Genomic DNA, 12,292 nt, shown 5'->3' with positions numbered 1-12,292 from the left:
CATTTGCCTTAATGGAGCTTACATTTTAGTGAGAGAGGGAAGGATCCTTTGAGGGTCAGAGAAGAGGGGAAGACAACATTTAAGTAGTCAAGTAAATACAAAATTATTTGAAGGAAAGGGTACTATTAGAATCTACAATCTCTTCTTGCAGGAGATGACTTCTGAGCTCAACTTTGAAAGAAACTACATTTCTGAGAAATAGAACTACAGAGGGAGGGTACTCTAAGCATTGAGGCAGCTAGGTGTCACAGTGAATAGAATACTGGGTCTAAAATCAGGTAAGACCTGAGTTCAAATCTGGCCTTAATTACTTAAGACACTTAATTACTGGCTGTTTGGTCCCGAGCAAGTCACTTTAACTCTCTTTGTCTCAGTTTCCTCATCTGTAAAATGAGCTGGAGAGGGAAATGGCAAACCACTCCAGTGTCTACCAAGAAAACCCCAAACGGAGTCTCAAAAAAAACAATCTATATACTAGACACTGAAACTGTCTTACTGTAGATACATATGGCTTGATGTAAGTGACTATATTAACTATGAAACTTCAAGGAGCTGTGGTATTAGTGGTATTCCTTTCAACAATTCAGGTTGCTAGGGCAAAAAAGAAAAATCTCATCTCCTGATGACCAGTCTTCTTGGTAATGAACCCCAGTGAATCTAGCAATGCTGGCCTTTGGACCACAGACATACAAACAGTATCACCTGGCTTGTACTCAAAGTCTTCCCATCTTCTCAAGACTTGGCATGGCTTGTATTCCCAACATTACTTCCATACTTTGATGAGAGAGTAAAATAAGACTTTGGTATAGTTAGGATTATGTTTATCAGCAATAAACACCAGCCATAAAACTACATTTTTTGATGTAATTTAACATGGAGAAAATATTAACATAGTGAGATTGACTTTTTTGTAACTTTTTGTAAGAATGAGTTTTTTGTTTTTGACTTTTTAAACCCTTACCTTCCATCTTAGAATCAATCGTAACTACTAGTTCCAAGGCAGAAGTACAGTAAGGGCTAGGCAATTGGTGTTGAATGATTTGCCCAGGGTCACTCAGCTAGAGACTTTCTGTCTCAGCCTGGTTCTCTGTCTATTAAGCCACCTAACTGTTTTAAGAATGAGTTTTTAATAAACATTGGACAGGGCAATATGATATACAACAGAAAGAAATAGTATGAGTCTGGCAGACTGTGCCCTGCCACTGACTACCTGTATGAACTTAAACAAATGAGACCTTATGTACTTATGCCTTAGTTTCTCCAAGTTACAAAATGGAGGCTACTTTCTGCCTCAGAATTGTTGTCAAGAAAAGCATATTTGTGAAAATTCTTTCAAAAGTGAAAGCAGTTATTATTGTTAATTGAATCTTTTCTCCCTCAGCAGTGTATTTTGGCGAAAGCATTATATGATAACAATGCTGAATGTGCTGATGAGTTGGCTTTCCGGAGAGGAGATATCCTGACTATTCTAGAAAAGAATGTTCCTGAAAGTGAGGGGTGGTGGAAATGTTCTCTTCATGGTCGACAAGGGCTGGCCCCTGCAAATCGTCTCCATCTCCTGACTGATGCTCAAGAGGGTGGACTTTCTCTTTCCTCCCAGAATAGCTTGGAAGAATTGCCCGGCAGCCCAGAAAAGACTAACCATGGACCCTCTGAGATCAACAGATCTCCTCTACCAGATGTATACGAGCAGATGGTTGGTTGGGTGAAATTGCCCAGACCTGCAGTTTCTCCCTCTACAGATCAAGTGTATGAGCAACCTGCACCACTGACCACAGCAAAAGTTTTTACTGAAAAGACTCTAAGCTTTGCTAAACAGGTATGTACCTTGGCGCATATCAAGAAATATTCAATTTAGAATTTGAGAAACTACTTATAAGAAAATCTAATGACTGCTGCATAACCTTGAATGTGAGTAACTGGTGTTATTCAATGAATGCTCAAGAAATAATGGTGAGCAGAAATATATTGTGAGGATAGGATTAGTACTGTTTGTTTATCTGATAGAATTAATAGTGTGTTTATTTGATTAATTTTCTTGTCTAGGTTAATGAATTCAATTGGTTGCTGATGTCCATAAACACCCCCTACATCCCTTCCTCCCACTGTTTCCCTTCCTATCAGAATTACCTTTCAACTACTTTCTAAATCCAACCTTTCCAAGTCGAATCTGTTACATCTGGGAGCTCTCAAACATACTTCATTGTGGAGAGGGTAGAGTCAGAACTGCATCCTAGTTGTCTCGGAATAGTTTTTTTTCATTCCAGACTCACCTGTTGCAAAATTCTAGACACCAGGAAAGTATCAGATGTAGCTATAGAACACAATTTGCTCAAGAAGGAGGGGGAAATGCATACACAATGCTACCCCACTGACTACTTTCCCCTAGGAAAGAAACAAAGACAAACCCACATCAAGGATATTTCCTGAGTTTTTCCCAACCTTGTTGATAAGTATTTTATGAACCTCCCATAAAGTGTAGATCACTCAATGTACCTATTAGCAGTCTTAGAGGAAAAAAAGGGAAACAACAAAATCAAAACCCATTGTGGATTGGCATGAAGCAAATTCATCTTCTAAAAGGAAAAAAAAAACATTCAAGGTCTATTTTTAAGCTACTATTTTTCTCTCCATCAACTGTGAACTTTTGTTGATATGTATATGTTAGATTTAACAAGTTCAAAAAATTGTTTATCTACATAAGATAGTCTTACAATGCATTTCCATTCTTAAAATTAATTTATGTTCCATGAAGTATTACACTTATTTTCAAACTGGATATGAGTTAAACATTACTCAGTAGTTTTCTCCTCTTACATGAATAAGAGGAGATAGTAGAACATAAGTTCCTTGGGGGTAAAGACTGTCTTTAATTTGCCTTGCCCATGAGACTTGAGTTTTTATTCCCAGCTCTGCCCTGAACTTATTTTGTGACTTTGTGAAGTCATTCATATTTATGGGCCTCAATTTCTTCCATTATAAAATGGAATGCTAGAACTAGATAATCTCAAAGGGCCCTTCTAGCCCTATTAACCTATGATTAACATTTTTTTAATTAAAAAAATGCTCTCCTAGGCATTTAACAAATATCACAGTGAATTGGATAGTCTCCTAGTGGCTTTTTTTTTTAAGTTTCTAATTTGCTGCAGTACCAGAAAGAAGTTCATGCCATTCATTAAATATAGGGATGATAGCCATGATACATTTCTATTGATTCAAAGAGGAGCTATGCAAAGGAAAGAAAAGTATAAAGTATTTTCCCTCCAACAATAAAGCTTTACCAAATACTGAAATGCAAGATAGACCTAGGTAACCATTTCCTCCTTTATCATCTCAGAATGACATTTCAATGCCGCATTTGTTTTGCTTCCAGCAAATGACAAGTGATGCTACCTGTGAGAATGTTACTTTTTAAATTGTGTCCCTGTTGAAAGAATGATTCTCAATTTGTCATCTTTTTGTGCTACTCCAGGCCTAATGATCTACTAATTTACTATCTAGTGCTCTTTTCATAGTCAGCATCAGAAAGTAGATGTTATTAAAAGATTCTGAATAGTTTGCATTTCATAAGTCCCTGAGCTGCATCTTATACCACAGCACAGTTGTTACAAGGAACAATTGCACTGTGCTCTAACACTGCTAAGTATTTGCTACAAACTACATAAAGTTGTCAATTCAGCTTAGTGCAGGAGGCAGCTCAGGGCATCTCTTTGCAACAACTGCCATAAATCCTAGACTCACATGCTCAGCTGTTCCCTGGGCAGCTGACTTTTTAAAGTTACCAAAAGGCTGTCCTTTACACAGTCCATTTAAAGAAACCAAGCCACTAAGTATTTAATTTTAGACTTTTCCATTGTGAGGACTTACTTTTCATATATTGTATTAATTCCTATACATTAGGGAGAATTTCCATATGTTCTTATGCCCAGGATCTGAGTCAGAGACACCTTACTTTTCCTGTGTATGTGACCTGTCCACCTCTGGGGATGGGGGGGGGGGGGGGTGTTAAGAGATATTGATGGACCACCTCTTAATTAGTTACCACCAATTAAAGATGTCTTGGGATATTCAAGGGAGGAGCTGAATAATGAGCTCCCCAAAGTGGATTTATTAAGCTGTTCCTCCCAGCTCAGATCATCCCTGGTCCCAAAAGAGCCATGGAGACATATCAATCACTTTATCGCTTTATGAGGCTGGCCTAACCAATAAACCTGATATAACCAATAAACTTATATTCTTGCCCCAAATCTTGAGATAATTTTAATCATAACACCATAGTTTTAATTTCTTCACTCAACTAACAGAACATATAGCATGGTACAGTGGGAAGACCACAGGCTCTAGTGTCAGAGGTTTGAACCTAGAACCTCCTATCTCTAGGTCTGGCTCTTAATCCACTGAGCTAGGTAGTGCAGTAGATTGACAGCTAGGACAGGAGATCCTGGGTTCAAATTTGACCTCAGACACTTACAAGCTGTGTGACCGGGGCAAGTCACTTAACCTCCATTGACTAGCCCTTAACCATTCCTTTGCTTTAGAATCAATATTGGTTCTAAGACTTTTTAACCATCCTAATCATTATAGAGATGGTAGAAGACTATATTGTTTCTTGTAGCATCATTTTCTCTGAAATAGAACTTAGACCATGCCATATAGTTATAGCATAATAGCTTTAAGGTTTGCAAAGCACTTCCCTCACAAATAATGCAGGATTAGCCCCACTTCACAGATAAGAAAACAGCCTCAGAAAGACTATAAGACTTGCCCACAAACACACAGTAAGTTTCAAAATTGGAACTCAAACTCAGGGCTCCTGATTCTCTGATGCTGGAGCAGAGGTCTTTTCTTGCTTTTTAAAATGTTTGTTCATCACTCATATGCAATAGTCTTTTAGTAATGTGCTTTCATTAGTGGTGACAAATCACCTGAAACTAAAAGGAAACCAAAAACTAGAACTCCCTAGAAGCTGAAGTGGAGCTCCTGAGACTGACATAGACTTTCAGTTCTAGTTAAAGACTTTGGAAACATTCAAGTCTTTCAGTCTCTTGTGTTGTATTTCTTTCTTTTTTATTATATTTGTGATATCATAGCATCATAATTAAAGACCTAAGAGGGATCTTCAGAACCATTTAATCTAACCCCTACATTTTGCAAGGTGAAGAAACTGAGACCTAGAGTAATTAAGTAACTTGTTTTAGGTCACATAGGTAGTGAAAAAGAAGGGATCTGAGCCCTGGTGTTCTGATTCTGGATCTAATACTCATTCCACTAAACCAATAGAAATTCAATGATTTCTGTTGTTATAGGGTAAAAAAGAAACCTAATGATTTCTGAACAAGTGGATAACCATTCTATTTTGTAATAACCACAAGAAAGAAAATGCAAAAATCTCTCTGAGCGTTTACAGCCAGACAAAGAGGTCCAATTATGGGATTAGATTTAGATGGCGCCTTAAAATCAGCTAACTCTAGCACCTACCCTTATTAGGGGAAGAGATGGATAGTAGTATGTAAGTTCTAACTATATTCCTTTTTGAGTTTGTTACCGGGTTAGTGATTATCACCCCTGTCTTTATACATTCATCTAGTATAAATCCTTAATATTAGAGATGTGAAAATTGGAGTCTAGACATATGAGATAACTTGCTAAATTCAGAAAGTGAGTTAGTTGCAGAACTGGGACTAGAACCTAGGGCCAGAGATCTTATAGGTTAGTTTAAAAGCAACAACACCCCAATTTTCTTAGAATTACAAATTGAACTGTCTTTCTCACTTTAAATCATGTAAAGAACATACTTGGTTTCAGGTTTAAGATCAGGCTTAAGAATCTAAAATGAGGAAAGGAAATTTTTTTTCATATTACACAGTATGTATCATGGATCAACTTTATTGAACAAGTCAGCCCATACTAACTAGTTCGTGATTTGGAGTATCTATCTAGTACCCTATAACCCCTAGCTTTTCCTTTTCCTTTTGGCTCTATATATTTTTGGTTCTCTAATTGTATTCCTTTGTTAAGCATGATTTCTGAGAAGAACTGGGCACTTCTGTAATATGTTCCCTGTATATGAAAATTCCTTAGTAGAAGTTTTCTCATGAAAATCCTTTTTTGCCCTCTGAAGATTTGAGCCTTCCTACTGGTTATTCATTCAGTTATTCAGTGCTCAACAAAATCAATTAAATTGCATGAACTTAAAACACATCTGGACCATTAGTAACACCCTCACTGGAGTAACTTTAGGTGAAAATGGATTGCTAGTTGGTAAAAAGAAAAAAAAAGGAAACTAGTTTTCTTCTTTTAATTCATCTTACTGAGATCTGAAGGTCCTCCAAGGTAATAGGATAATCCAATGATATTTTATCCCCAGAATTTAAACACTGAAGAACTATACCTTTTTCACAATCCTTGTGAAGTTTCCTCAAACAGTTTCTCCTTAGCCCACTGATAATGAGCTTCCTAGTTCTCAGACCACATATAATTTTTTTTGCAGTATTACTATATGCATATGTATTATTTTTTCTTGCTAGACTATAAACATTGTATCAGTAAAGCACATGTCTAGTATGCTAGAAACAGCTTGTATGGAGTCGTGAGAGATGACTGCTAAATTTTCAATGTGAGCATTTATAACCTGGAATTTAGCAAATGCTAAATCCGGGCTTGTTTGATTTTTTGTTGTTTGTCTAGACTTGTCTAGACTGCAGACTGACCCTCTAGGTAGACTTATAGTCTTAGACTCTAGCTGAAGACAATGGCAATAATGAATATCAAACCCTGATCAATGAGATATGTAAAACCCAGTGGAATTGCTCATTGGCTATGGAAGGAGGGGAGAGAAGAGGGGAGGGAAAGAAAATAAATCATGTAATCACAGAAAAATATTCTTAATTAATTAAAATTTAAAAATAATGAAGACGAAATCTAAAATTGTGTTGCTGGATACATTTCCCCCCAGAAAGCTTTTTATGATACAGTCCTCAGTATACCCCTGACATATTTCATTGAAATTTTATAGTTCCTCTAATGATGAGAATAGTACAGTAGGTTCTTATTCAATTCAATTTAATTTAGTCCTCTAATCTTTTCTTCATCTGCCATACATGGACAATAATCTCATCCTTATTGGTCTTTTCTTTAAATCTAGTTTTTCCTAGAATGTTAAAATTAAATAGACCTTAGTGATCGATCAGTTGATTAGTTGATTGATCATGGACCTTTGATTTTTAGGTGAAGGAAAAAATAGAGGAGATGTGACTTGACCAAAGTTACATGACAAGATACTAAAATACCATGGACTGAAATCTAGATTTCATGACTCTTGAACTAGGTTATTTTGTCTAAATCACACATCCTTAATATTGGTTTACATAAAGGAGGATGCAATTGAGAAAGACTTAATCTTTCAGATCACTTACAAAATTAAGAAGGATGGATTTATTGAAATTATATTGTTGAGCAGGCATAATCTCCAAAATATACTGTAATAATTAAAATTGGTTGCCAAATGTAATAGTTAAAATTTTGTTTGTTTTGACAAAAATTATAATGGTTAAAAAAGAATTATTGGGTCGCCGTTTAAAAAAATTAAAGTTAAACTGAGTCAGTAGGCTGTTTAGTAGCTTTATTTATAGCAAGGTAGAGATATTAAAGTGGGAAATATGGGAAAGAGGTAGAAAATATAGCCTAGCTAAAGATACCCCAAATCCTAATCCTAGTGCCTCCAGACCACAAATACAAATAAGAATCTCACCAGTCCATGAGTGTCTCCAGGTGTTCTAACAATCAAAAACCAACACCAAAGAGGCTGAGCCACAAAGAGCAATTTCTTACACCAAGGAGGCAAAAGTCTCACCTGAGTAAGCTTCCCTCTTCAGCCCAAGTCTCCAATGCAGGAAACTGAATCTTCACCAGAATCCAAAGTCTGGATCAGGAAGCCGAAATCCAAGAGCCAAAAGACACTGAAAACTGCCAAGAATCTTCAATGCACATGAGTCCAAGACCTCCAGAATCCCACCAGAGCTCACACTCCAGCGGCTAAGAGCCGCCAAAAATGGAGAGCCGAGAATGCCTAAATCTCTCCTTTATATAAAAAGTTTTCTCCACTGGGGGTGGGGGGTGGGAGTATAGTAGTGCTTGTGGCTTTTTAGGGCGTGAACTTTCTTTATTAGTGACTTACTAAGTGTTAAGTAGGGGTACTTTAATTCTTGATTGATTAACTTAAAATAGACAAAGGGAATAATAATTCCCTTTCACAACACCAAATAGTTTAGTACTAATAATACACATTTATATAAGTCCTAAACAATCCCACATTCTAGTTATGTTATTCCTTTTACCAAGAAAACCAAACTCCTTTGATTGACATTCAAGGGTCTCTAATCTAGTGTTGCCCTGCCTTTCTAGCTATATAATAATACCTATTATTCCTTTCCATGTAGCCTGTTTCTAGCCATACTGGACTCTATCTGCCTTACACCTCCCTCCTCCCCCCCAATGTTCAATATATTTTACTGTATCCTGGCTTTTGTTCACAGTATTCCCTATCCCTGGATTGTTTTCCATCTCCCTTTACATATCCTACCCATCCTCTAAAGCCCAACTCAGATACCACATTTCCCTTGAAGCCTCACCTCATCCCTTCATAATCACCTTGTTTTACACATATTTTGTTCTACAACTTTATAATCAACAAGCATTTACTAAATACCACTATGTGTCAAGTACTTTATTAGGTAAAAGAGATGAAAAGGCCAAAAAATAAAATAGAATTCTTGCTTAGATTTTGTCAGAACAATGGTTATTTATGCTTCTACATTATCTCCCTTCTAGATTGTAAACTCCACAACAGCAGGGAGCTTCATATCTACCCAACTGCGTAGCACAATGTTCTGCACACAGTAGGTATTTGTTTGTGTAAGAGTGGGGATGGATTGAGTGAATCAGTCAAATCACCCTCATCCCTACTAAAAGCAACAAACAATATCTCCTGGTCTGATACTTTTTATCAGATGAGATAATCTCTCAATTAAACCATTCAATAAGAGATGTGACCTAGTTATGAATCTAGTCTGAAATTTCCTTTGAGCCAATCAATTATAGACTTTAGACAAAGTTTGAAAAGTATTTGATAAAAAAAAAAGTCCTTGAAAGCCTTTGAATGAAATGGACTCACCTCATAACACAAAACAGACTTTGTATTGGTATTAGATACAGAAATTTGGTCCTACCCTGTGGGTCATCTACAAAATAGCAATCCAATTTGGAAGATAGTAATATATAGTAATAGTAATAGTAATAATATAATCATTTCCCAACATAAAAGAGAGCAATTTGATCCAAGTCCCTGAGAAGGAATCATTTGGCGATGGAGAAAGGAAGTCCTGGTCCCTAATCTCTGTCTTAGACTGCTCTTCCCTACTTGACCAGAGGAGGATTTTGTGAACATTAAAGGATTGGAGAATCTTATGTTTCTTGTTATATCCTAGTCTTAGAAGCATCCCTGGAACAGCTGGTACAGTGACTACTTTGAAAATCAAGAACAATCTAGAAATATGACACTTTCAAGCAGACCAGTAGAAAAGCTATACCATGCTTAATGGGAATATCTTGAGAACTCCAGCAAAAAGATTTCTAGGAACTGTGAATTACCTCTTTATAATACATACCTGAGCCCACTTTCCTCTGGACTCTATAATATTGATGGAAGAATGACTTTGGGGGAGCTATTTCATACCAATTATTCTTACTATATCCCAACTTAGTAAATACCCTTTTCTAAAATTTAATTACATTTGGCTAATTAATATCTACTGATCACCATGGAGGAAAGCACACTATTAGGGCCTTGTGAGTTATGTTGCATTAGAAAGCCACCACTCCCAATCTCTATGGGGTACCATTTGAGCCCTGATAGGAAGATATAGCAGTTATTCTCTGGGATCCTCATCTGCCAGTATGAGTGAAGGTTAGGAGAGTACTTCAGAAAATGTGCTACATTTGTAAGAGGGGTTAATAAACTTTTGCTAACCACATGTTGAATGAATGAATGAATAAATAAATAAGGTATGTAATGCAAGTATTTATTATCCCTACTTTCATGGATGAGGAAACAAAGTCTCAGAAAAAAATAAGTATCTTGTTAATATTACCCAAAATTACAGGAATAAGTATCTTAGAGCTATTAAGTATTAAAAATTTAAACCTAAGACTTCTGACTACAACCTTAGGTTCCTATCATTACACTACTATCTCTCTATTTTATTTGATTATACACTAGAAAAATCTTTATCAATTAGAAATTAACTTTGAAAACATATTTTAATGTCTGAGATTTTTATTTCTTAATTATATTTTCCTCCTCCTCCTTCTTTCTCAGGACCTTGTTACACTTCCCAGACCAATTTCAGCCCTCTTATCAACTATTAATCCACAAGTTTATGATGTTCCATCCCCACAAAGACCAAGCCACTTGATTCCTAAGGTGAGACTGTCTTCTAATTAAAGGATGTATTATATTCAGAAGTGTCAAAAGTTATACTTCTAGAGTTGGGGTCTTTAATCTAATGTGATAATTATATCTTAGCTTTATTTCTCAATGAATTTTAAGTCTTATAATGTCAAATAACATGCCACTGGCATTAGCTAGACTTTTAAGTATCTGCATTCTAACACATACGTACCAAATTATTTTATCCTTTCAGTCCTAGAACTGCTATAGTTCTATGACTTCATTAGTGTAGGTACCCTTTGTACCTACCTACCTCCTTTGTTTTACCAAAACAAAAGGTTGCTCCTTTTCTATTACTTGGTCAACTGTCTTCAAGATTTACTGTGACCAAAAAAAATTATTGTTTTTCAATCAGCTTGGTGATGGGCTTTTATGAACTGAACAAAGTTGGTCTTCAGACTACTGATGTCATGGATGGGACTGTGCTAAAAGGCTTTCCAGCTTGACAGTACTTCCCAGGTCTCATACTTCCTATGGCCTTCAAGAACTGAGGATCATCTATAGCATGATGGTGCATCAGAGTAGGATTTTATGCAATAAGAAATGGTATATAAATCCAAATGATGACATGAATAAATGTTTATTGCTACTATACTAATGGAGTTGGAGTACACGTTGAATCCAAGCCTTTGGAACCAATTATGTTTCCCCTAAGAAGTTACTCAATCCTTAGCTAGGGGGGTAAAAGAAGAAGGTGAAAGAAGTATTTGTATACTTATAAATTTATGTATCTAAGTTGTTTTGTAAGTTGTCTTAATATTTTTACAATGGTAGAAAATTAAAATTTGTAAGTCATGCTGATCTTTGAGACTATGATGCCCAACATATGTCATCATGTAAAGAAAAATAAAAGTGGTGTAAGCAAACTCCAAAAAATTTTTTACATTTTTTTTACTATAAACTTTATTTGAACTCAAACTCATTTGTTTTTATGGCTTGTAGAGGTTAAATCCAAGACACAGAAATTAAATCAAGTAGTTGAGGTAAATTCTTCTAGATTTTACATATAGGAAATGTAAATCCATAGGTTAGATAAGTTGGAAAAGTAAGTTTTAGATTAAATATCTTCATCAGTAAATGACACTGTTACTACTGGAACTCTGTAACTGGGAAGTTTTCCTTTAATTCTTCACAAACTTGTTCTTTAGTTAAAGAGAGGCTTGAGGAGGTTATGACCTGATTTGATCAGATTTGTGATAATTTTGCTGTTCTCCTTTGTTGAATTTGTCCTAGGAACAGGAACAACAAGTATATGACATTCCAGCAAGCTCTGAAAAAGGAGGAATCCATGTTCCAATGAGACATGTGAGTATGATGTAGATAATAACATGAATATTTATTAGTAATATTTACGAAATTATTAAAAGCTTTAAAGCACCAGGAATTATCTTAGATTGACTCCAATGGAATGAGGAAATTAGGAATTATATTTGAAGCCAGAAGATTTGGGTTCAACTCATGGAATCACAGAATTTCAGAATTAGAAGGGAATTTATAGGTTATCTGGTCGGGAACTGTTTGTTATAAAAATCAAAAGGCATCAAGAAACCTTTAAAAAATATAGAAATGGTTGATGTGGTGATGTATCCCTATAATCCTTGATACTAGGGAAGCAGAAGTTGGAGGTTTACTTGAGTTTAGGAGTTTTCAACAACCTCAGAAATAAAGTCCATTGAGTGTCTACATTTAGTACTACACCCAAATGATGAACCAGGAACTCTAATCTACCTAAAGTGGGGTGAACTGGCCTAGGCTGGAGGAGGAACAAGTCAAAGCTTCTGTACC

General features: G+C 35.9%; 1 protein-coding gene across 3 annotated transcripts in view; it reads left to right on the top strand.

The window, feature by feature from the left end:
* Window positions 1-12,292, top strand: part of CASS4 (Cas scaffold protein family member 4) — a 41,410-nt gene that overhangs the window by 16,756 nt on the left and 12,362 nt on the right. For 2 of the 3 annotated variants that reach the window (XM_056812927.1, XM_016423419.2), the window contains exons 2-4: window positions 1,382-1,819; window positions 10,376-10,480; window positions 11,741-11,812. In XM_056812927.1, the coding sequence (XP_056668905.1) occupies window positions 1,382-1,819; window positions 10,376-10,480; window positions 11,741-11,812 (615 nt within the window). The remainder of the gene's footprint in view (window positions 1-1,381; window positions 1,820-10,375; window positions 10,481-11,740; window positions 11,813-12,292) is intronic. The other variant, XM_016423423.2, reaches the window with a different exon arrangement.

This window comes from Monodelphis domestica, chromosome 1 (genome assembly GCF_027887165.1).
Source record: "Monodelphis domestica isolate mMonDom1 chromosome 1, mMonDom1.pri, whole genome shotgun sequence".
In the NCBI taxonomy this organism is placed as follows: domain Eukaryota; kingdom Metazoa; phylum Chordata; class Mammalia; order Didelphimorphia; family Didelphidae; genus Monodelphis; species Monodelphis domestica.
This window is presented reverse-complemented; position numbering and strand designations above follow the sequence as displayed.